Genomic DNA, 25,607 nt, shown 5'->3' with positions numbered 1-25,607 from the left:
GCTGATCTCCCTGTGCCATGTGGCTGCTTCCCACCAGCTATCCACTTCACGTTTGGCAGTGTATATATGTCTATGCCACTCTCTCTAGGTGGGGCTATTTTAAAGTATGTCATGGCTGATTAAATGTTCATTTCTGTGGGGAAAAGCAAAAGTGTCAGTCCAAGTTTCTGACAATGTCAGGAACATGGTTAATTAATAAACACAATGCCAATAACCATCATCTGCCCAGGTTAGAGACTTAGGATCATTCTAGACCTTTCCCTCCTTCATTCCCATGATGGTGAGCCCAGCTGACACTTCCTCAGCCTTCCTTGGTCCTAGGTGCTTACCCAAACCAAGTTCTTGAATCCTCCCAGCAACCTGTGAGGCAGGATGAATATTCCCCTTCTGCAGGCAAGGGCCCTGAGGCTGAGAGAGAGGTCACACATGTGTGCAGGCTCAGGGTCCGTGTCCTCAGCTGCTGCCTTCCGTGGGACCTCTGTTCACCAAACCTGGTCAGGTCTATCCCACCTGCCCAGCCCATTCTGTCTGCCACTCTTCCCCCACCACCCCTGCTCCTGCCCACAGCCATAGCATCTCTCACCTGGAGAGCTGCACCTGCCAACAGGTACTCGCCTTCAGGGCCATGTCAGACTCTCCTAACCTCTGAAGGCCTCCCCTCCCCCACCCCACCTGGCTGGATCATTGTCCTGGCTCTGCCTAGGGAAGACTCCCTGCCTGCAGGTGTTCTCAGCTCAGACACACTTCCTTGGCTGTGTGTAGTTTGGAACCTTCAGTATCGTCTGTCAGTGTTGTGGGTTTGAAGGACTTGCCTGGCAGGTCTGTGCCCCTGGTCCTATGAGATGCGGCACATGACAGGTAACACTGGGGGCTGAGGAGCCAGACCCTTGGAACTCGAGTCACACCTACTTGCTCTGTGACCTTGGGTAAATCATTTAACCTCTCTTCACCTCAGAGGTCTCATCTAAACAGTATCCACCACATAGGGTTGTCATGAGGATTAAGTGAATAAGTAAAGTGCTTTAAGCAGCACTGGGCAGCCAGTGTTGTTGGCAAGGCTTCTCCCATCATGTCCCTGGGCGCCTGCCTCCTACCAGGCTCTCCCTGACTACACACTGGCTGAAGGACATCTTGGAAGCTGAACTCCCTGCATGTATCAAACCTCTCTGGGTACCATCTCTAGAGCCTGGCACTGGGATTGTCCCAGATTACCTGTGAGAGAAGAGAGAGGGCACAGCTAGGAGCCCCAGCGTCTGCCTCCAGCACCCCAGTTCTTAGAGGCTGCCATGACCATATGATGGAAGCAGAACAAAGCCCATGAGAACAAAGCCCATGAGTCATGCAGAGAGTGGGGAAAATCACTTTAAATCTTTTTCTCAAGTCGTGTTATTCTAAATGCCCTGGGCGGATGCCCATGTGTGCAGGAACACTCGGCCAGGCCAGAGGCACTTTGCCCCTCAGAGGCCCCATTGTGACCCCGAGCAGGCCCCGAATGATCCCGGGAACAATAATCCCTTGTGTGGGCCTGAAGGCTGCACTGGCCCGCGGCCCACGGGCCACGGCTGGCAGTGCAAAGCCTCTGTCTCTTTAAGGTCAGCATGAGGAGGCCTTAAATCCCCCATGTGGGCTGCTGCAGGGGCTCTGATAAGAGGTACTTTCTTTTTTTTTTTTTTGCGGTACGCGGGCCTCTCACTGCTGTGGCCTCTCCCCGTTTCGGAGCACAGGCTCCGGATGCGCAGGCTCAGCGGCCATGGCTCACGGGCCCAGCCGCTCCGCGGCATGTGGGATCTTCCCGGACCGGGACACGAACCCGCGTCCCCTGCATCGGCAGGCGGACTCTCAACCACTGCGCCACCAGGGAAGCCCCTAAGAGGTGCTTTCTAGAGTTCGGTTTGGGCATGTCGGTGAAGCCCAGCTCCTCTAAACTTTGTCCTCTCCAGGAGAAGGGCAGATCTGGTGGGACCCACTGGGAGCACAGCAAGGGGTAGGGGCTCGGTTCCCGGAAGAGGACTACGTGTGATGAAGCCCCTCCCAGGCCGCCTGCCCTGCACAGGGAAGGGCCTTAGGATGTGTCCCCAGAGCCCCCATAGAGCAAGGGGCCCACAGGCACTGAAGTCACAGGTAGGAGCATCCAGAATATCCCGGTGGGATTTGATCCACGGCTGCCTCTCCTCCTTTCCGTCCAGAGATGCACACCCTCACCCAAGTTTGTAGTCATCATGGTTGGTTCTGTGCTGCAAGCTTTGTCTCTTGGTCACATACAGACATTGACTTCTTACTCCTTTCTCAGGCCCGTGGAGGGACATAGCTCTTTGTTCTATGAACTTAGAGACACCCAGTTATTCACCTTCTTCACAAAGCATCAGCTGGCCTGGGGAGCCTTTGGCTTTGTCGGGGCTGCAGCGTGGAGCTCGGCAGCTGCCTGGACGGGCCTGGTCATGACTTTGCAGCTCAGAGCAGCCATCCTCTTTCAGGAAGACAGTGGTGCCCAGGACCTGGACTCGGCCATGTAGCCTCCTGCAAGCCCTGCTAGCGGTCCAGGTCTGTCCCACCTGCCCGGCTACATCCCCCTCTGACGTCCTCTGCCCACTGGTATCAGGTCTACTACAAGGTCTTTTCTCACTGTCACTTCCTGAGAAGCAGCCAGAGAACAGACCCTCATGGGGACAGGTCTGGACACCTGAGGACAATGAGTGAGCACAGGGCTTCTGGGACAGAACAAGTTGGTTCCAGACCCAGCTCCAGTTCTCATCAGCTGAGTGAGTCTGTCTCCTTACCTGTACAAGGACAGTCATAGCTGTCTACTGTGCCCACTGGGAGGATGACAGGAGGCTCTCTATATGGGAGGTGCTTCCACAGTGCCTGACCCAAGGCAGGAGCTCCAAACATGGCAGCCAAGGTGGTCACACAGTGCAAATGTGGGTCCTTTGTGCAGTCACATTTGGGTGTTGGTGTGACTTGCCCTTTGGTCCAAGTCAGGGCCACCAAGCAGGCAACCTCTAAGGCATGTCCCACCTGCCCTTGGGGTGGCAGCCAGAAGTGCCCCATAGGAGGTTCCCTCTTGCCCAAGACCCAGAGGCAGAGCTGAGGCATGCCAGCCACGAGAAGCTTTGGGGGGCAGACACCATCCCACACCTGGAGGGACCAATGGTCCCAGCACACAGTAGGTGCTCAGTTGACGCCCAGTCTCTGTGATCTGAGGACCTTTCTGCTGTTGCCCAGCAGGCTTCTTAAATGCTCCCTTCCCCAGGCCACGTGGGTTCCTGGGAGCACTGCCCTTAGCAAGGAGGCCTGCCCACTGGCCAGAAGTTGTACCTGCAAACACTTCCTAAATAGCTGGATGCAGATGGAGCTGAGCAGTGAGATGCACCAGCTGGGAGACTGGACCAGGGTCTTCTGGGGGTGGGGAGAGGCGGGGTGGTCTGGGTGAAGGAAAACAGGACCAGGAGAGGGCATTTTTTGAGGCTGCCCACGCTTATTACACCCAATGCAAGAGGAGGCAAATCAAATGCCCAATGAAACTGCAGATTATAAAAATGACTCAGGATAGAAGGAATGAGAAGGTCATGTCAGAGACTCTTCTGCAAAGCTTGGGATTAATGAGGGTTTAGAATTAGACAATTCCCAACTGAAAGAGGGAAAATAGAGAAAGAGCACATCAAATTTCCTTTAAAGAGGATAACTGAAAAAGCATTGAGAAACCCTTGGGAAATTCGACTAAGCCTCTGGTTTCTTTTTTTTGATGGGGTCGAATATGAGCTTCTGTTAGCATCTTGGTGCATGATGAAAAAATTATAGCCTTCCCTCAGTCAACACCTGGTAGCAAATATTGTTAAACACGTGACAAACTTCCTATCATTTCTTAACTTGTATTTTTCAGGATATAGCCCCAATCACCTTTTGCTCCTAATAATGTAAAATTTTACCTTAAATTTAAGTGGACTCAGTGAAAGTGGCCTTTTCTGGTACAATTACCCTGGGATAACAGCTCCTGAAGATACCACTGAGATCCAGTTTAGTCACAGGGTCCCCATGTTGGAAGGGGAGTAAGATGTCAACTAGTCAGACCCCTGCTTGAGGCTTCAATGTTAGCTCTGCGTGCCTGCTAGCAAGCAGTCGTCCAGCCTCTGCACCTCCACCTCCACCTCCACACTGGAACGTGACCAGCTTTTGAGACACCTGTTCTGGTGTCCCAGCTCTAGAATATCACTACCTTCCTTTAATGAAGGGATAAAGGAGCATTTCGTAATGGGAGGTGGAGTTTTCAGGATTCCTTACTGAGTGCCCTCCTTCCTAATCATCCTTTCTCCTCCCGACCCAGACATCTCATACCTGAAAGGGAGCACTGCCACTTGTCATACTACTTCCCTTCACACTGTGGCCCGGTCCCCTTCCTCTACAACAGTGTGGTCCAAGGAAATTCGAAAAACCGTTTCTCATCCACGTTCCTAATGGGAATAGAACATGGAAGATACTGCCCAGAAAATTTCTGATCAGCTTCACATAGAGTGAGAAGAAACTTCTGCCCCTGTTTTCTTTTGGCTTAAGGATTTTCTAATTTAGCACAGACCCACCCCTCTGTTTTGTAGGAAAAAGAAGGCATCCCCCAGGCTGATACTTGGTTAGTTTCCAGAGATGGTGAAGCCCTCTGACCTCCCTGGTTCCTGGGGAGGATGGGATACCCACGGTGGGCTCTCTTGAGATGCAGTGGCTGGGCACACTGTCACCTGAACTGCCCTTTGATGATGCCTCTAGAGATTTCGTCTAAACCACAGATTCCTCAGAAAGCCGACATGATTGTGTTCTCTATACTGGAGAATTAAAAAAAAAAAAAACCAAAACAAAACCGAAAAACACCCCCATAAAAGTATTGAACATAAAGGTACTTTATAAAGTATTTCAAAGGTTTATCACATCCCACTGTGGACATCTGCAAATATTTCTTGGGTGAATTTTATTCCCCATGACAGGTAGAATATTCTTGAAGACAGAGAAACTTGCTGCAAGATGGACACTCATAAGAGCCGGAGGAAAATTCCAGTAGACGGTTCTCACGATCCGCTCCAGGAGTCAGCAGTCCAGTTTTGTGGTCTCTCAGATCACAGTCCTCACTTCCCACTCCCACTGCCCCCTTTCAAATAGGAAACGATCTTGGAAAGACAGCTCAATAGCTGGAGGATAAATGTAGCAAGCCTCCTACTCTGACATGAAGGTATATGGGAGAGTAAACCTCTTTCTTTATCCACTATCAAGAACATTTCTGCATTCTAAAGTGTTATGCTGGAAGGCGGGCCGATCAGTTAACACCCTCTTGGTTTTCAGCTAAAGTTCTTCTGCTGCTTTAGGAAGACTTCCATCTGATTAGAGAAAACACTGCGTGGACCACGTACAGCAGAGTGACTACGAACGAAAACACCTGAAACCAAGATAAGTGACAATTAATGGCCGTGCATGGGGGGAGGGAGAGGCATGGGCTGCCCACACTGGGGTCGCCACGTGCGTGGCTTGCGGTTGACAGCCCTTAAGTCTGTGGACTGCCACTGCTCCCCATCACACACGCAGATATGCTTTCCCGCAGAGCCTAGGTGCGACCCAGAACGCTCTCAGCACAGACTCCAGGTGACCTAATGGTATACTGAACTTGGTGTGCAAGGTCAACTATTTGCCATCACACACCATCATACTGGTGCCATCCAACTGGAAACGAGGGCCCTCAGAGACCCTTCAGGTGATCATTGCAGGAAAGGATTCCCCTGCTCTTCATGGAAGACTTCCTTCCTGCACACCAATAAGACCAGAGTCCACCAGCTGTGACCCCAGCGGCCTTGGCTAAGAGAGTTTGAACACATGGGTTTGCTGCCTGGACGTCTTCAGACCCCAACCAGAATTTTGTTCTAAGATTCTGAATGACACAGGCATGAGCCAGGGAGCCAGGCCCCAGGAAGTGAGGGACTGGGATGGAGAGGAGGGATTTTGAGCTTTTGGCAAAAGGAGGGAGCTTACTGAGAAAGCTGCTACTGGGAACAGAGGCTGGGAAATGTGGCAAAAGGTCGCTTTGTGCCCTGTCAAGGCTCTGACCTGCCGTTGTGCACCTGGGCACCATCTGTCCTATCACCCTGCTCTGGGTGGCCGGCCCTGAGGGCTGCCTGCTCCCAAGCCAATATCTGCACCTGGCTTGTGACCTTGGGTGTAGGGTCAAGAGTTTCTAACCCAGGCATAACATCAGGGTGGCTACACTCCCATGACTGCTGAAAATTCCCCTAAACCCAGCCGTAACTGTGCCTGCTCTTCCGCTGCCTCCACACCTGGGCGCACCCTCACCCTCACTGCTGGAGGCGGTAAGTCACCTGAGTTATTTAATAACCAAGGTAAGAAAATGCATCTGGGAATCAAATACCCTGTCTGAAGGGAGCAGTCACACACGAGTGAGAAGCCCCTTGAAGACCCCCCTGCCCATCAGGAGGGAGCAGTGTACTGTGTCGGGGACTCCGAGCCCAATGGAGACCCTTGGCAGGAGCGCCTCAGAGGTCCCCACAGGAACAGGAAACACTTACTTTAAAGGGGGGTCAAGAAATGGCACACGGGACATTGAGAGCCAGGGCCATGAATGGACATGAACTCAGGCCCTTATAAACCCCTCTCCCGGGCTTCCCTGGTGGCGCGGTGGTTGGGAGTCCGCCTGCCGATGCAGGGGACACAGGTTCGTGCCCCGGTCAGGAAAGATCCCACATGCCGCGGAGCGGCTGGGCCCATGAGCCATGGACGCTGAGCCTGCGCATCCGGAGCCTGTGCTCCGCAACGGGAGAGGCCACAACAGTGAGAGAGGCCCGTGTACTGCAAAACAAACAAACAAAAAAAAAAACCCTCTCCCAGGGATCCCTCGGGTGCAGCTTCTCTGCTGCCAGCCGAGGAGAGAGGGAGAAGCTCAGCTTTTGAGACAGGTGAGGAGTCCCAGAGGGGTGAGAGGAGGCCAGATGCTCCCAAAGGCCAGGGGTGTGCAGGAGGCCATGAGATGCCTGCTCACATCCCCAGACTGCGCCAGCCCCGCCCCCCTCCCCAGAGACCATGGGAGGGGCATGTGGGTGTTGGGCAGGGTCTGGGGTTAAATCCTGAGCGTGTCATCATGATCCCGTCTCCCATGTGCACAGACACAAACTGATATTTTGAACAGAAAGGCGTGAGTTTACATTGAACTGGGCTCATATTTCCCCCGGGGGGCTCCAGCCCAGCGTTTCCGTCTGCTGGCAACATTTAGATTCCTGGTTCCAGCCCTGCTGACTTTGCCTGGGCCCCTTCATGGTTCTCCAGCTCAGCTCCCAGAAATGTGGGGACGTGATCAGTCGTGGAAGGGATAAGTAGATGTTGGTATAGTCCTCAGTGGAACACTAAACACTAAACAGCAAAGAGAAAGAACCTCTACATCCCCACCCAGCCACGTGGATGAGACTCACAGACCTGAGGTGAAGAGAGAGAAGCCAGACATGGGAGGAGGCACATCACGCTCCTGAAGATCCAAAGCAGGTGAAGTGGAACCTGAGCTGGAAGTCAGGACAGTGCTTATCCTCAGTTAAGGGGCACAGTGACTGCAGCGGGACAAGAAGGGGACTTCTGGGAGCTGCTTATTATGTTGTTTCTTAATCTGGATGCTTTGTTACACAGAGGACTTCTGAATTATGAATAATGGATGGATTATGGAAATTCATCAGGTTGTACACGTGCATCCAGGTCACCTCTCTGGATGCCTGTTTACGCTGCATTTTGATGGAAAGTAAAAGGGAGAAGTCAGAATATGGTAGAGCCTGGTAGAGCCCAGTGGTTCCCAACTAGATATCTGCCCAGTGGGCAGGTCATTAACTCCCCCCTCCTGCATTGTTCAGTCAAGGGCTGGCCCACTATCCACATTCCATCTACATTTCACTGCCCTCGTCTGCAATAATTTTACAGAAATGGTTGTCAAATGCCTGGCTGAAGTCTGTTCAGAGAGAAGGCTTCTGGGGTTGGGATGGGGGAGGTGTGTATGGGTTCTCTTGTGAGGAGGTGATGAAATCGTCATTTGAAGGTGACAGAGGAGGCAGTCTCCCAAGAGAGGGAAGAACAACCAGGGTGCTGCCTGGCTGTGCTCCGGGTTAGGAACCAGCCATCTTGGGAGATGAACCCACATGGGGGAGGGTCCCACACGGTGGGACATTTGCGGGGATGCCAGGGACCAGGAGGTGGCCATGCTTATGGAACTGGAGAGTGGCTGGGAGCTGAGGGGAGTGTGTGGCTTCCCCAGGAAAGGGGGTGGGCCCCTGGGGACCAGCAGACAGGCTTTGAGGAGCTTTCCCCCAGACCCCTCCCTCTGGGAACAGGAAGGGCACCCTCACTAACCCCCTTCCCAGAGCCCAACTGCGCCCACCCTGTGGGTTTTCTCTCAGCCTCTGCTCTACCCTTCCCAAAGAGAGGCGGGGGTGGCACAGATTTGGCACCTGGGGCAGACATCTTGTGGTGTGTCATCACATTTGACCTTGGGATTTGCTTAATTCATAGGTCGATCGCTAGAAATCTGAGTGCTATTTCTGAAACTTTTTCTTAGTTTTTAAACAATATCCATGGTTAGAAATACATCAGATATCATGAGTTAGCACACTGGTGCAAGGACACACATGCGCAACTCTGGGAAAGAGTCTCATGAAACAATACATTCTCATATTCCCTGTCATTCTGGTCCATTCCATCAACAAGAAAATCAGGTCATAACCTCACAGCCCGCCATGGATCTGGTCCCCGAGTTGGAGGTTGTTCCTTTTAAGGCTCAGAGACCTACATGCAGCGTGCTCCCCAGACACACAGTTTCACCCCCATCTCACCTCCTAATAGGGTGAAGGAGGTTACAGCCCTGTTCCACCCATTTCTCATCATGAGGCCTTGGACGGAAGTGGTTTAAGAGCTGCCTCATTCTCCAGGGAAACAACAGGAGTTACTGTCCCATTTTATAGATGAGCAAACCAAGGCTCAGAGGGCACAAAGGGACTTGCACAAGGAATGGGCGAGTGTGAACTCCAGGCTTCCTCCTGCACAGGTTCTCAGAGCTGTCAGGCAAAGAGACACCGTCATCAAGAGACGAAGGCCTAATCCAAGCAGCAACCATCCACAGCTGGGGGTCTGGACATGCTGCACATGGCAGGGCCTCCCCACAGCCGCAGAGCCTCCCCACAGCCACAGAGCCAGGGCCTGGGAGACACTGGCCACTCGACTTTCCATCTGTGGTCTCAGCACTGGCCCTGCCCCGACTGTGTGCTTCCCTGGAAGACACTCATTGAGAGCCAGGAACCCAAGTGGCCAGATGGTCTGTTCACACTGGTGCTAAGAGTGTGGGGGAAAGAGCACCTGGCCTCTCCAATTCCTGGTGACCCTGGGGCAAGTTGTGCATGCTCTTAGGGCCCTAGTTCTCCATCTGTGAAATGGGTATAACGGCACTTCCCTCCTAGGGCGGTTGTGAGGGGTAAACAAGATTGTTCACTAGGGCTCAAGACAGTGCCAGGCCCCACGGTCATGTCTTCTCCCGCATCTGCCTCAAAGCCCACCCAGGCTTGGACCCCTGGTCAGTGCAGGCCTGGGCAGTGCAGCACTGACTGGTGGCTGAGGGAGTCTGGGGCCCATCATTTCCCTTTTCTGAGGCTTTGTTTCTTCAGAAATGAGGAGAAGGTTTATTTTATTCAAAATTTAGTGAACTAAAAAAATGTGGGAGGGCCGGGCAGCCTTCCACTCAGAACCTTTTCAGTGGGAGCTGTGAACAGGGCACATTGACTGGGGACTCACCACAGCAGCGATGTTTTCATGGTAATGTTTGTAGGTGAAGCCCACTTGAAGCTGGATGGCGGCCAAAGCTTCCAGGACAGAGGCACCAAAGTAAAACAGGGAGGCGATACAGTGGTAGGCTGCATCCTGCAGGGTGAGAAAGGGCCATTAGAGAGCTGGGGCACCCAGATATGGAGATGTGGAGCAGCTGTGGCCCCAGCAGGGCCTGTCCACCCCACCTGTCCCTGCCTGGCCCGGACCAGGTCCCCCGTCGTCATCTGCTACTCCCTTTGACACCCGCCAACCCTGCCCCCCTTCCTCAGAGACATTGATTCACCAGAGCTGCCGAGCTGAGTAATCTCACTGGTTTGGGGCCACAGTAAGGACTTCGATGGAGGAAGGATACTGCTTTCCCTTGAGCTGGGATCTAGTAAGGGGTGGGGAGGTGGCCCTTTGGGATTGGTGGAAATTGGTTCTGGACCTGAGAAGTGTCAGCTGCGGTCACAGTCCCCAGTTCGGGTGTGGCCGATACAGAGTGAGAGGCTCAGGCCATTTTCACTGCTGTGTTGTAGTTAGCTTTTTCTTGGGGAGAGCCAGGGACTGGGGCTCCAGGTATGTTTTAAAAGCAAAAAAGCACTAGGACAGGGTTTTGAGTAGTTACGACTTGGAGGTGGTTTCTAAAGTCTAGGTCGGAGGCCCCTTGAGACTAAGAGGCCTGGCTAACAGCCCCGCCCCCTTCCAGGGGAGGTAAGGGAAGGTGGCCCCCGTGTAAGTTTACCCCCTTCATGGGCCTCAAAGCAGAATTCATGTGCAAGAGAGATCACAGGACTTCCCTCTTCCCGGGCCAAGTCCCTCTCTGGCGACCCTGCTCTAGAAGGTGGTGACTGGGAGCTGGGCAGTGAGTGTGGCGTCACGCTGGGCAGCCAGGACCAGCCCCCAGCATCCTGTCCCCTCCCCCAAAACGGAAGCCAGCCCTCCTGGGTGGTGGGAGATGCCAGCTGGCCCCTGGCAGGTGCAGGAGGTACAGGGAGGGTTTTTGGGCTGCCGGTTCACATGAAAAGGGCGTTCACCCAGGAGAAAGCAGAGCAGGCCCACAGAGGATCAGGCAGCGACAGTGACAGTCAGCTTCTGCCTTACCCTCTGCCCGACCTCCTGCGCTGGGGAACCCTGGGCTGCTATGGGCAGCTCGGAGCTGAGGGCCTGGCCGGCTCAGCCTTGGCACATGGGTGGGAGACGTGTACAGGGCACCTCACCCAGCACTGGCAAAGCCAACCTGCCAGGGGAGAGGCTCCAATGCCGCACCCCACCCCCACCCGCACCTCAAACGTCGCAGGACTGGGACTCACCAGGGTGATCCAGGAAGGTCTGCTGCCGTGGGCACCAGTTACATACAGGAAGTACAGGAGAGTAGTGGCTATGAAGCAAAACACAGACGTGAACATGACCCAGCCCTGGATCAGTGGGATGGGCACATGGGACGAGGCAATCAGGATCCACACCAGCCCCCCAAAGACCTGCAGAGGGAGGGAGAGAAGGGGTGAGGGTCAGACCAGGAGGGCCCATGCCCAGGTTGGGCCAGACCCAGAGGTCCCGCTGGGGAACCAGGGGCACTCTATAATTAACTCAGTTAATCCTCACAACATCCCTGTGAGTGTGGTACTGACCCATTTGTGAGATGGGGAAACAGAGGCACCTTTGAGTTAAAAATTTGTTATCCCTAGAAAGGACTTAGGCCATCCAGTTTTTGTTAGTAGAAGGGCAAACTCTGAGATTATATCCTTCCTAGTATTTTTTATAGAAAAATATCCTTTTTGTTTTGTTTTGGCCACGCTGCATGGCTTGTGGCCCAAGGCTTGAACCCAGGGCCATGGCAGTGAGAACACTGAGTCTTAACCACTGCACCGCCAGGGAACTCCCAAAAGTATTCTTTCTTTTATAAAATGGTAGTGGCCAGCTGATTCTTTTGGTCTTTACTTGGCAAAACAAATTAGCCATACTATATATCATTAGCATTTAAGAAAAAAACTTGACCTTTCAATCCCCAAGTCCCAGAAGTTCTCTGACTTTTGGAGATGGGGTTGGAGTGGGGAGGGCCCAGGTCAGCCTGGTCTCCTCAGAGGTGAGAGAGGCATTCCTCCCCCTGTCATTATCCAGAAGACAACCCACTTGGTGTCCTCAGGGTCAGGGAGCCCCATGTTTTCAAGAGAAGCATAAGGACAGACTAGGGATCATAATCTCAATGGTATAGTCCGGCTCTCCCTGTGGACAAGGTATAACCCAAGCTGGGATTTCCTGTACTTGTCTTCCCTTCTCCTTGTCCCTCTCCATCCCGGTGAAGTCACCTCAGCCTCCTCCACCGACCCCCCCCAGAGAAGGACTGGGCTGGGACACGGGTGGAGATAGTCACAGGGTCCAAGGTACTGCAGAGCTTAGCACCATCCTCCTAAGGGTCTGGGGGCTAAGGACGGGCTGCCCTCCCAGCCCTGCATCCCCTGGGGTGTAAATGCACGTGGTACCCTGACCTTGTCTCCCTGCACCTGCTGCCCACTTGCTGGGTAAGAGATAGCACTTCCCCAGGTGTTCTCTGAGCCTCTTAGCTGAGAAGCTTCAGGAGACCATCATAATTGGGTAGAAAAATCAGTGCAGTGAAGAATCTGGAGTTATCAAAACCAAGTTGGGTCTGAGGAATCATATGTGGGCATCTCTGATCAGAAAATTCCTCTACTGATGACTGAGAGGCAGTGGACTTACAATAAGTGGAGCAAAATCGATTGGATAAAAATCCTCAGACTGCCGTAGAGTAAGATGTGTGTGTAGATTCATCCACAGTTGCCTTTAAGATCAAACAGGTTGCTGGGCCTTTTTCATAAGGGACGCTTAACAAAAGGATGTGATTGTGCCAATGGCTGAGACAGACTTGGATTTAGAAGGCACGAGAGTGTGGCACGGAGAAGAGGGTGGATCTGGCTTGCCCATCTCGTGAGCAGAGGGCTGCTGGCACACGGCGTGAGAGGGTCTCTCCACCGAATCCGCTGGAGGGTGCTGTAGCATGTGGTTCCACCTCTCGGGCCCTGGCTTCCTCCACTGTAAATGGCACTTGGCAGCTCACTCCACATGTTGCCGGCTGGTGCGAACCGCCTGAAACTGTGGGTGTGAGTGTGAAGCTTCTGGCCCTGTGCCCCCTCACCACCCAACAGCAGAGGGAAGTCTGCTCACCCAGGATGCCAGCAGCCCAGTGCAGACAGACGTAGAGTCAGCCAGTGACAGCGCAGGACGATTGGGAAAAGCAGCCCCGACTGGGACATGGTCCCAACTGTCTTGAAGGGAGAGGTGGACTTAGGCCAGAAGGTCAGGACGAGGCTTTCCAGGGGAGAAAAGGGTACATGCCAAGCCCAAAGGATGCTGGAGCAGCAGTGAGGGTTTGGGAAGGCCGTGAGCTGGCAGGAGGTTGGGGAACAAGAAGTGGCAGGGGGTGGGGCTTGAGGAAGAGTGACCTTCACACAGCTGATCGTGGGGCCACCTCAAAGGCGTGCCAGGCCCTGCTCAGTGGAAAGCCGAGATTCAGCATGAATCATGGGGCAAAGCCAGTGCCTGCCTCACTCCACCTACAAAGTTTGCAGAGAGCAAAGAGAGCAAGTACAGCACCCACACCTAGGAGATAAGACATCACGGGCAGGGAGCAGTCCAATTGGAGATAAGACATCCCGGGCAGGGAGCAGTCCAATTGGAGATAAGCCATCCCGGGCAGGGAGCAGTCCAATTGGAGATAAGACATCCCGGGCAGGGAGCAGTCCAATTGGAGATAAGACATCCCGGGCAGGGAGCAGTCCAATTGGAGATAAGACATCCCGGGCAGGGAGCAGTCCAATTGGAGATAAACCATCCCGGGCAGGGAGCAGTCCACTCCACCCTGGTCTCAGAACGCTACTGGCCAAATATTTGTCAAGAGCAAAGGTGTAGGTGAGGATTCAAGCACTTCCCTTCCTAAAGAGAACCTGAAGGGCCTCCCAGCTCTCAGGAAGCACACTGAGAGGCAATCGTTTTGACACATCAGTTACACAGGTGGAGGCATGGCTCCAGTTTCTGTTCATCTCCGTCAACAGGCCAGATTCCCACCACCCTCACCTGCGCCCAGGTCCCCGTCTTGCATAACATCTCTTAGCTGAGTGGCCCAAGAGTCACCAGGGTTGAGCTCGCTCTCTGGGTCCCAGATCCCCAAGCTAGAAAACGGAGGTGAGGCCTGGACTAAGGCTCAGTGGTCCTCAGCCCTCATTCTGCACTGGAATCGCCTGGGTCACCTCGAAAACCCCAGTGCCCAGGTCTCATGCTAAGGAGAGAAGCAGAGTGATAGGACAAGAAGCAAGCACCCCAGGCTCTTTGCCAAAGGCTTTGGAGTATGTTTCCATAACACAAGCGGTCCATGGATGGAGTTTTGGTAACTCCTGTCAAACAAGGAGAAATGGCTCCTGTCTCCAACGTCCAGCAATGCCGGCCAAGTTGCCTCTCCAGGTCCTGACTGGCTCTGATACAAAGTTTCCTTTCCTCTCCTTAGGTTTCCATCCCTGTCTTGCTCTGAACATGAGAGTCGCTCATCCTTGGGTGTCCTCTAGACACGGGGACACAGCCTCAGTGTCCATGAAAGGGGTGGAGCTGGGGATCTGAGGCCTCTACCCGCCCTGGTGTTTCAGGCCTGAAACCGCCCATCTTTCAGTCAGTGTGCTTTTGGAGGCTGAGCAGAGGTGAAGTTCTGTAAGAACCAAGGATATTGTACAAATCCAGACAAAAAATTTCCAAAGACTTAAAAAAGTTTGAATCTGCGGTCTACCTCATCAAATGATTTTTGGGGAAAAAATTTCCTCAGGAGATGGTCTTGGGGAAGGTCTCACGTGAACTCAAGAGTAGGTCCTTTCTTTTCTTTTCTGAATTAATCCAGAGGAGGCAGGCAAGGGTGGTTAAGGGTGTAGACTTCAGAATTACTGAATCTGAGTCAGCTCTGGCACATTTTGCTGGGTCACTGGTTGTCTCTGGGCAAGTTACTTCCTCTCTGGTCCCTATCTGGAAAATAGTGATAGCAGTGGCGCCCACCCAATGGGACCGGGTGAAATGAGTTTATATCTACAGGTGCCTGGCACACGGCGAGTGCTCTAAATACTTGCTGCCATAACTGTCGTACGATGGGGCGAAGGCTCTCCTGTAACCACGTGGAAACCCCAGCAGGTCAAGATCTCAACATGCACAATTATCCCCTCCAGACCTTGTGGGGGCCCAGAATTTTAAAATAACTTCAGAAGTATCAAAAAGAGAAAAACCTACAATCTCTCAGAAATCAAAAGCTGAGGAAAATGTGTCTGCCTCTGCCGAAGGGAACACAAAGGACATAAACATATGAGAAAGGCTTCCTTCCAACAATGAGCTTTGGTTACAAAAGTGGGAAAAGGACTCCTTCGGCACATTCTTGAGATTGGCAGAGTGTCTCCATTGCTTGTGCGGGGCTGAGAGCTCTGGGTCCACAATTGTCCAGTGTTTTTGCTGTAAGACTTGGATCATTGAGGTCAAGGCAGAAGAATCGCTCAAATTCTCTGAATATTTTTCTGGGGCTCCATTTTACTCTGTCAGGGTTGCCACAAGCAGGCAGCCTTCCAATAACAAGGCAAGACGTGACCCAAGGAGGACGTCCACGTGGGGCTGGTCACACACACACCTGGTAGTAAGTCCCTGGGGGCCCAGCGTCAGAATTCCCAAGCTCCGGGGGCACGGTGTGGTCTTGAAGGCACATGTGAACAGGAGCTTGTGCCTTGAACTCTTGAGAAGGAAACTGGCCACAGAACACGGGTGGTGCACCCAACCCTGAGCAGTCAGTCCTGCTACTTTGGTCAGGTGGGCAAAAATTACCTCCCCAGGAGGGAGAAGAGAGATGGACACACCAATGAGACTTGTCCCGACTGCCGAGAGCTCAGAGCCCTTAGGTGCTCTCCCAAGGCCACCAGGAACAGCAACTCCAATTTGTGTTTCTGGAAGTGTCTCTATCCACTGAACTCTTTTGGCAGTCAGGGTTCATTGCAATGCTGGGAGGGCCTATGCAGATGACTTGACCAGTAGAGTAATGGTGTTCCAGGAGAAACAGCAGTCCCAGCTCTGAGCCTTGGTTGACTAAAAGAATCAGTCATTCCGTGAGGTAGAGTAGAGGGCATTTTCTTGTGCGTGCGTGTCTGGAGGCTGAGCTACTGCAGAGAAGGGAATAGGCACCAAGTCAAGAGGACATAAGCACCAGACAGCAGGAGAGTATAGAGACAGGGAGGTCAGAGCACTGAAGCCTTCCCAAGATCCACAAAAAGGGGTCTGAGAGGGAGGCTGGGGACCCTTCCTGTTCTGAAAAGCAGAGGGAGCAGGAAGCAAACACTAGTCGTCATATGAACCCCACCACCCTTGTATGGAGGAACTGGGCTGCCAGCAAGTCAAAGGAAAGGCTTCCTTCACTTGCTCACTTACTCAGCCACCCATTCATTCATTCATTCACTTATGCATTTCACAGATACTGAGAGGAAATGGCAGCACCAGGGGCAGGTACATCCAGGGAGACAGACTTTATTCAAAGACACACAAGTAAATGGAGCCCATCTCTCCCGTCCTGGCCTCTCTCTTCCAGTCTTGCTGCCAAGCCCCACTCAAGCAGCTCTGGGGCCACCAAGGGCAGAGGCAGGTCCTGGTGAGTGTCGGGGCCCCAGTGAGGGTGACCAGCTGAACACCTCTGCCCAGGAGAGGGAAGGAGCCCAGAAATTCGCACAGCGTCCTCTCCTTGGACCTCATGGAGGTATCTGGGGCAGGTCAGAGATGCTCTCTGTGGGGACCCTCACCCCCTCTGCCAACTGAGGAGTCTGACCTCTGAGTCTACTCCCGCGGTGAACACCAGGGGTGCTGCTGAGGCTCCGTGACTCAGTTTACCTACGCCAGGTGCTCCGCCCTCCTGGCCCCATTGTCAGCAGGCTCCTTCCTTCTGGGGAACCATCATTACATGACCCTCCCAACCTAGACTTAGATAATGTCCCTTTAATCTGAGGGTGAGACCAGGACTCAGAGGACTTTGAGTCTGTTTGTGAAGAGGAGGATAGAGGTCTGGGGTTCAAAAAGACAGGGTGTGAGTTCACGTCTGTAGTTGATATAAACAGGGTGAGTGTGGACTGGGAAGTGGCCGCCTGTCCAGGCCTGAGTCCCTCTTCCCCCAGGTGAGTACCCACCCCCCATAGCACTGGTCATTAGCATGCGGGGGTGCTTCTCCTCCTTGCCCCCGTCCCTCTCTTTCTGGCCCCTCCCCTCCCAGCCTGACTGTATTCTAACAGGAACCAAGGCTCCAGTGTGGAATTTCAGGTCAGCTGAGACTGGCTGTGTGGCCCTTTTTCTCACTGCACATGCACCTCGATGTGTGATGGCTGGTGATAAGGCTTTTCTTTTAGTTCCTACATGTATCTTCTAGGTCCTAGGACCTTGGTGTATTAAAATGATTCAACACAGGGGTTGTTTTGCCCCAGCATGAACAGAATATTTTTCACATGGTGGGAGGGACAGAGAGCCTTGGCTAAGTATGGCAGAGAATCAAGGCCACTACATTAACCCTAGGAAGTAGTTATGCCACTAGAAGCTACCCACCCAGAAGCTACCAGGAACCACAGCTTCCCACCAGAATGCAGAAGACAGGTCAGAGCCCCACGATGCAGAGAGTACCAGGGCCCTGCTTCATGCTCTGAGGAATAATCTGGAACCTGTGAGGAGTTGGCCCACACCTCCCCAAGGCATCAGTGCTTCAGGGACCAGGGCTGTCATTCATCTGCTGTCCTCACTTTCATCAGCATCCAGAGAGAACACCTGCTGGGGCATCTCATCAGTGCCTGACCCTGGTGGCCTCTGGTCCAAAGCACCAAGTCCAGGGACCTATACTTGAGAGCCAAGAAGAAGTGCAGCTGGGCTTGTATCAGGGGTGGAAGCCAGGGCTCAGCACGGAATCCAGGGGGAGTCAGCCCCCAGCCCCCATCCAGGTCCAGCCTGGCTGGCCCCATCCTGCCTGGAGGCAGGCCCCAGGTGGCCCAGTTCCCATGCCCAGCCCTTCCCTCAGATAATGTGTCCTGAGTCTAGAGCAAAGCCAAGCTATTCCTTGGATAAAGAAGATGCGGTACATGTATACAATAGAATACTACACAGCCATAAAAAAGAATGAAATAATGCCATTTGCAGCAACATGGATGCAACTAGAGATTATTATACTAAGTGAAGTAAGTCAGAAAGAGAAAGACAAATACCCTATGATGTCACTTACCTGTGGAATCTAAAATATGGCACAAATGAACCTATCTACAAAGCAGGAAAAGGCTTACAGACATAAAGAATAGACCTGTGGTTGCCAAGGGGGAGGAAGGGAGAGGGATGGACTGGGAACTTAGGGTTGGTAGATGCAAACCATTACATTTAGAATGGATAAACCACGAGGTTCTGCCGTATAGCACAGGGAACTATATCCAATCTCCTGGGATGAATCATAATGGAAAAGAATATTTAAAAAAAGAATGTCTGTATGTGTATAACTGAGTCACTCTGCTGTACAGCAGACATTGGCCCAATGTAAATCAACTATCCTTCAATTAAAAAAAAAAAAAAGCCAAGCCATTCCTAAGGCTCTGCAGAACCAGCCTCAGCTGGCAGCACAGCACACCTCCCCAACACTCCCTGGCAGCCAGCATGGAGGGAATGGGTGCAACAGCCAGCCTTTGTCCTGGCCTGACTTGAGTGTGAGCTGTGCCTTGCAGGGGCATCTGGAACCTGCCTACTCTCTTCTGAAAGCACTCGGACAGAGAGGGGGCCCATCTGCATCGAGTTGGGGGTGACCTATGGAAAGCGTAAAAGCAATCTTTTTCAAGGCAGCTTGGTTGTGATGACGTATGCATGAGGATCCTGAGCTGCGTCATCACGCTTAGCGGTTTCCAGAGAACAGCTCAGAGTCACTGACTTCTGATCAAAGCAGGCCTCCCGTTCTTGAAACCCTGGAAAAGTCACTTCTCAGCTCCAAGGACAAACCCCTGAGAGACCTCTACCTATAATTCTTCCCCTCCCTTTAGAGAAGAGGAAAGGAGAAAACCCAGCAGTACCTTTACCTCCTTCTAAACAGCTCCAGGGAGGGGCCTGCAACACGAGGAGAGACACAGGGCCAGGAGCCATTGGGCACAGCCAGGGAAGTGAGACTCAGCCACCGCCCTGCACTGGCAGCAGGGCCGGCCCGCACTCTCTGGTGACTGTAGGAGAGGTCCCTGGCTGGGACAGCAGGAAAGATTCCCCAGGAGCAGAGACGGTGCTTCCCCTGAGCCCAGGAGAACCTCAGGGCACCTGGCTTCTTGCCCAAGCCTTTCACTGAGAGCTGTCTCCAGTATCCTGTTGCCCATTTAACGTTGAGGGGTAGACTGGCCTCCCGCTGACCACTCCAAACCTAGCTGGATGATGTGGGCCGTGCAGTGCTTATCAAATGCAGATTCTTGGGCCGGCCCAGGACCTAGTGACCCAGGACCTCCAGGGTGGTTTTTTTTTTTTAAAGAAGATGTTGGGGGTAGGAGTTTATTAATTTATTTGATTTATTTTTGCTGTGTTGGGTCTTCGTTTCTGTTCGAGGGCTTTCTCTAGTTGTGGCAAGCGGGGGCCACTCTTCATCGCGGTCCGCGGGCCTCTCACCATCGTGGCCTCTCTTGTTGCGGAGCACAGGCTCGAGACGCGCAGGCTCAGTAGTTGCGGCTCACGGGCCTAGTTGCTCCACGTCATGTGGGATCCTCCCAGACCAGGGCTCGAACCCGTGTCCCCTGCATTAGCAGGCAGATTCTCAACCACTGCGCCACCAGGGAAGCCCTTCCAGGGTGTTTTTGACAACAAGGCCTAGGCAGCTGTGAGCTCCCCAGTGGCTCCCTTCACTCCCTGGGTGTGGGGGTGGGGAGAAAAGGGAACCGGGCCTTGCCCAGGACTGCCGGGTGGGCAGTGTGGTCCCTTCTGCTGTAGGCGGAAGGTCATCGTGGGTGTTTGGGTGAATGCAGGGACCCGCAACAGCCCTGCTCTCACTGCAAGAAGTGCCACTGGAGACGGAGATACCCGGCGAGCTGCCTCCCCTCTCTGAGCCTCAGTTTCCCCTCACCTCTTGAAAACTAGGTTTCTGTGATTCTACATCTCTCATCTCCTAGGATTCCCAGTGTAGCCAGAATGTGGACCACCCGTCAGAAAAGTGCTTTGCCATCCTGCTCCCCCCCCGCCCTGCCAGGTGCTGCTGTTCCCCAGACAGGTGAAAATCTAGGGCAGGTCCCAGGACTTTTCTGGTCACTCTCAAATAATAAAAAGTCCCCAGTCACTTTGGGTGCTAGAAGCAGTCTCATTTCAGTAACTACTACGTCCATGTCACTGTAAGAATCGACACTGCCAGCTGCTTCCGGGTGGCTTCCCACGCCCACCCCCGCCCCCCAAAGGGCACACGGCAGGCTTTGCCCTGAGCCAGCTGACCTCCTCTGGTCCTCCTGTGCACTCTGAGGTGCACGCACTCTTTCCAAAGAAATGTTCTCTTGAAGTCCAGCCATTCTATCAGCGGCTCCACCTCTAGCAGGCTGGGGAAGAGGCGGCTGGGTTAAAGATTCTTACCTAACCTGTTTTCAGGTATCCCCTTCACAAGTTTCGAAAGGGAGGCGTCTCTCCCAGCACTTGGGGAGACCAGAGCTGGCCAGAGCCGAGACAAAAACCACCCTATGTTAACATCCCATTTTCTGAACATGTCCCAAGTGTCACGAAGCCCCTGGCTTAGAGGGAAGACGAGGAAGGGAAGCCAGAGCCTTGGCTCCAAAAGGAAACATTTCCTTGGGTGGCAGTGGGGGAACAGGCCAGAAGCAAAGCCCTGGGGGGAGTTGTTGGGGGAGGGGACACATTGGGCGTTCCACCTGCACCTGAATGGGGGTACACCTGTGACCCCACCGCCTGCAACAGCAGCATGGCCTCTGCGGTTCTGGGGTGCTCACGGAGGCAGGGTCACAGCACCTGGTTGGGCCTGCCTTCCCCTTCCCGTGAAGACCCTGCAGCTGTCAGAGGTCAGGAGCTCAGGGGTAGCGGTGCAGGGCCACAGTTGAGCTGCCCTGCGCCACCCTGAGCTACCAGCCTTCCCTGCCCTGTGGGCAGTTTCCATGTCTTGGGAGCTGGGCAGAGCTCCACCCTGTTAGTCCTGGAGGCTGAAAGTTTGGCATCTGCACCTCCCAGGCTATTGGGAGGTCAGGCATGAGAATACGGACTGGGAGTCATCAACGACTCGCTGGACCACAGAGTTAAAAAATAATCAAGCATTTCACAGCCTCTGGACTAGCAGAAAATGACAAAGTCTGACTCTACCAAGTGTGGCAAGATGAGGAACAATGGAGACTTTCATAAGCTGCTGGTGGGGTCAGGAAGTTCTACAATATGGGGACCCTCTTTACGAAAGCATGCAGAGTGAGTCAGTCTTGGAAGGGTCCTGAGCAAGTGGGGGTCCTGAGCTTAATTAAGCTTCATCAGCTTCCTGGAAACTTCACTTCTGGCTGTGTAAGTTGGAATAACCCTTTTGGACATCAGTGTGCTAACATCTGGGAAAACAAGGGTGTGCATTCCCTATGACCTAGCAAGTCAAATCTCTGTGTGTTCCCACAAGAAATTCCCAAAAGTAAAGAGGCAAATACAAGGATGTTCTTTAGCAGTTCCATCTGCACTACCAAAATGCAACAAATTGGAAATTGCCCAAATGTCCATGAATAGACGACTGAATAAAGAGTGTCAACATGTATAAACCTCAGAACAAGGTTGCATGAAAAGCATTGCAGAAGGATGTATACGGGGTGATAATACTTTCAGAAAGCGAGAAAATATATAAAACCACACCATGTGTAGTCATAGATAGTTAGGTGTGCAGTAAAGGTCTAATCCTGAACACACATTCAGCTCAGGGGTCGTCCTGAGGCTGGAGGGGAGGAGAGATAAGATAAGACAATAGCAGAATATCCAGGGGGCTTAGATGTCATCTGAAAGCTCTATTTCCTTAATACTGAGAGTAAATAAGGCAAAATATTAAGATTTGACAAAGCTGAGTGTTAATTACATGGATGCCTATTAAAGTATATATACTTTTCTGTCATTTTTGAAATAGCTCTTAATTTAAAAAAAATTGATTTGAAGTTGGTACAACAGACAACTAACCATTTAAAATGGACCAGTTCGATGGCATTTAATACATTCACGATGTTGTGCAACCATCACCTCTAACTCCAAAACATTTTCCTCACCCTGAAAGAAAAGCCCATACCCATTAAGCTGCTCCCAATTTCCCTCTCCTCTCAGCCCCTGGCAAACCACCAATTTGTGTTCTGTCTCTATAGATTTACCCATTCTGGACATTTCATATAAATGCAGTCATACACTATGTAACCTCCTGTGCCTGGCTTCTTTTACTTAGCACAGTGTTTTCAGGTTTATCAACCTGTATCAGCACTTCATTCCTTTCTACAGCTGAATAATATTCCGTTGCATGGAATATTACAGTTTGCTTATCCATTCACCCGTTGATGGGACTTTTGGGCTGTTTCCACCTGTTGATTATTGCGACACACTTGTTCATGTACCTATTCAATTCAGGGCAAGAGGAGGAGGGTGTGCTAGAGTCTTTTGCCTGAAGCCCAATTAACACACTTTAAAAAAATTATTTATTTATTTGGCCATGCCGTGTGGCTTGCGGGATCTTAGTTTCCTGGCCAAGGATTGAATCCGGGCCCCTGGCAGTGGAAGCACAGGGTCCTAACCACTGGACCACCAGGGAATTCTCAACACACTTTCTTATGATTCTTGTTATAATGCTCCCCAAACAGCTACAAAGGCAGAGTCAAAAAACTCATTAGGGCAACTCAAGAGATACTAGCAAGTCATTTTGTTGCTCAAAAATCTCTCTGCCCCATCTCACCTCACCTTTAGCCATCATCACTTACAGTCACCAAATTCTGCCTTTGTAAATAGAGTAACCTCTGAAGGAACCACCTACTACTCATCACACATGCTCATTTTCAGGCTAAGTGCGACTGGAAGCGCAGAGATGAGCCATTTGGGGAAGGAATGTTCCAGTGACTGCAAGCCCCTTCCACTTTGGGCCTGGGTGTCCCTGCCTATAAATGGTGTGGCTCAGCTTAGAGGTGTCCAGGGTTTCTCCTAGATGTTACTTCCTTGATATGGTGCCATCAAGCGAACTTAACCCCCCCATCCCTCTCCCCCAACCCTCCACGGATGACAGAAGCTGCTCCCTTTGTGGTTCTCACCCTCCCTGACCATCAGGAGATAAGAAGCTGGGGTCCCGTTTTTAAACAGGCTTGGACGTTTTCTTTTCCAGCTGACTCTCCAGGCAGCCACTTCTGCGGTGGGGACGCAGGGAAAGGAGTCTCGGAGCCCGTGGAACGGCACCCACAGAAGAAATACTGCACCCGCCCCCCCCCCCTTAGGTAAGGCCCTGGGGCCCTGGGGAGTTTAGGCTGAAGGCGGGTCTGAAGCCTCCCGGCAGTGAGCACTTTACAGGAGCCCAGAGTAGGAAGCGCTTTCCTGCAGCCGCGATCTGAGGCTGTGCAGCTCCAGTGTAGGGAGGGACCAGCCGCGGTGCAGAGGTCTCCAGACTGCTCAAGGTCAGCCAAGGCAGGGGACGGCTCTCACAGGTCCCTCTCCCCTCGCACACCCCACACTGGGCACCATGGCTGTGGCGGAGCAAACGACAGCGTGTTTTATTAGTTCCAGATCAAAGTTGTCGCAAATACTTTCACCAGAGACGTTCAAGAGAAAATAATCCGGATTCGGCTCCTCCTATGACGCCAACCCAATCTCCACACTTCGCTTGGTAATCCTCAGGTTTCTTTGGATGATTTTTAAATTTTTAAGCAAAATCCTAACCCTGGAAAGAGCTGGGCCCCTCTACAGGACGTCGCTCTCCAATAAGGGCCTCCTCTGCGCGGCCCATAGGACACAGGTCGGGAGCGCAGCATCGGAACCGGCGCGCAAAGAGTGGACCAGGGCCGCCTTCGGATATCTGACCCGTGTTGCGAGTTCGTTTTTTCCACCTAAGTCTTGGAGACGGTTTCCCCATGGCCGTTAACTAGAACGGGCCAAAGCATTACTGCGGGGTGGGCGTGCGGGAGAGTGTTTCCTCCCCGGGCCCGGCTACCGAGGCTCAGGGACCCTCGCTGCTTGCGGATCAGTCGGCGCGCTGTGCGGATCCCTCAGGAGAGCGCGCGGCACGACCCATCCCATCCCATCCCGCCCTCCCCGGCGCGGGCGCGGGGCGCGCCAGCCACTCACAAACTCGAAGATGAAGAGCATGTCCGGGAAGGTGATGAAGACCGCGAAACCGCTAGGCAGGCTGATATCGCCCGGAGCCGCTGAGGGGGCCATGCTGGTGGGCTGGCGACGGCCTCGGAACCGGACGCGCGCAGCTCTGGCTCTGCGCTGAGCGCTCTCTTGCTCGGCGGAGCTCAGTGGCCAGGGCGCCCCCGCGCGCGGGTTAAGAGCAGGGGCGCCCCTGACGAAGAGGGAGGAGCCCCGGCCGCAGCCCGGTCCCCGCCCTAGACTGAGGGGAGCACCCCAAGGGACCTGCCCAACGCAAAGGGCGCAGCCCTGAACCACCCCGAGGTTGGGGCGGGGGGTTGACACCTGATTCCCAGGTCTGGGGGCCACCTCCCACCCGGAGCCAAAGCTACCGCGGTGAGGCGCTTCGCACGCTTCGCACACTTTGCACTCTTTGCAGGTGATCGCCATTTCTTAAGAATGATCACCAACAACCACTAGGCCCCCCCAAACTCTCCACCGTGGCACCCCTCGGGTCACCACTGCTCGAACTGTTCTTAAGTTGGAGCTCTTTCATCTTTCTGCTGGGTGAGTTAATATGCGTGACCTCTGGGTCCAGGCTCACCGTGAGACCAGTTCCCTGCCCTGCAGAGGCGGTGCTGAGACCAGCTCCGGCCACCCATTCCTTCTCCCTGCACCCTCAGAGCCCGGAGCCCCGAACGCTGCACCCCGGTCCGCATCACTCCGTGGTGGAGCTGCTGGGCGATGGATTAAGGACAGTCACAGCTGCCTTGGACATTGGAGGGTGGAGGAGAGCCAGCATTGCTGAGGGCCTACTAAGTGCCCAGCACTGCCATAGGCTCTTTGCACACATGACCTCATTTAATCCCACAGAGCATTTCCAGTAGGTGTCACCCCACCTACAGGCTCAGAGTGGGGAAGGAACATGCCCGGGCCACATGGAGGGCAACTGGGCCTCTTGACTCTAGAAGGCAGACTGTCCCACTGCCTCCACGCCCCCTGCATAAAATCCACACACTTGAAACTATATCAGTGAGTCTGCTTCTTTTATGTTATATTCAATAGTTTGTTGTATTTTTAAAATTTCACATATAAGTGATATCAACGGTATTTGTCTTTCTCTGTCTGACTTATTTCATTTAGCACGTCTTCCAAGTCCGTCCATGTTGCTGCAAGTGGCAAAATTTTATTCTTTTATATGGCTGAGTAGTATTCCATTGTGTGTGTGTGTGTGTGTGTGTGTGTGTGTGTGTGTATCTCACATCTTCTTTATCCATTCTCTGTTGATGGACATTCATGTTGCTTCTATATCTTGGCAATTGTAAATAATGCTGCTATGAACATTGGGGTGCATGTATCTTTTCAAATGAGTGGTTTAGTTATACCCAGGAGCAGTGTCAGATGGTAGTTCTATTTTTAGTATTTTGAGAAACCTCCATACTGTTTTCCAAAGTGGCTGCACCAAT

The 25,607-nt window shown here is 52.9% G+C and overlaps 1 protein-coding gene across 1 annotated transcript; it reads right to left on the bottom strand.

Moving 5' to 3' along the window:
• Positions 1 to 4,811: 4,811 nt before the first annotated feature.
• MAL (mal, T cell differentiation protein (MAL blood group)) lies at positions 4,812 to 24,242 on the bottom strand. Its single transcript, XM_082642850.1, has 4 exons — positions 24,136 to 24,242; positions 11,127 to 11,294; positions 9,802 to 9,927; positions 4,812 to 5,416 (listed from the first exon to the last, which is right to left on the bottom strand). Exons 1-4 carry the CDS (start codon positions 24,226 to 24,228, stop codon positions 5,342 to 5,344), a joined length of 462 nt encoding a protein of 153 aa, XP_082498976.1. The 5' UTR covers positions 24,229 to 24,242; the 3' UTR covers positions 4,812 to 5,341.
• Between the last annotated feature and the right edge of the window lie 1,365 nt (positions 24,243 to 25,607).

The sequence above is a fragment of the Mesoplodon mirus genome (assembly GCF_964341445.2).
Source record: "Mesoplodon mirus genome assembly, chromosome: 14".
In the NCBI taxonomy this organism is placed as follows: domain Eukaryota; kingdom Metazoa; phylum Chordata; class Mammalia; order Artiodactyla; family Ziphiidae; genus Mesoplodon; species Mesoplodon mirus.
Note: the sequence above shows the minus strand (reverse complement) of the source record. Positions and strands in the feature narration are given on the sequence as shown.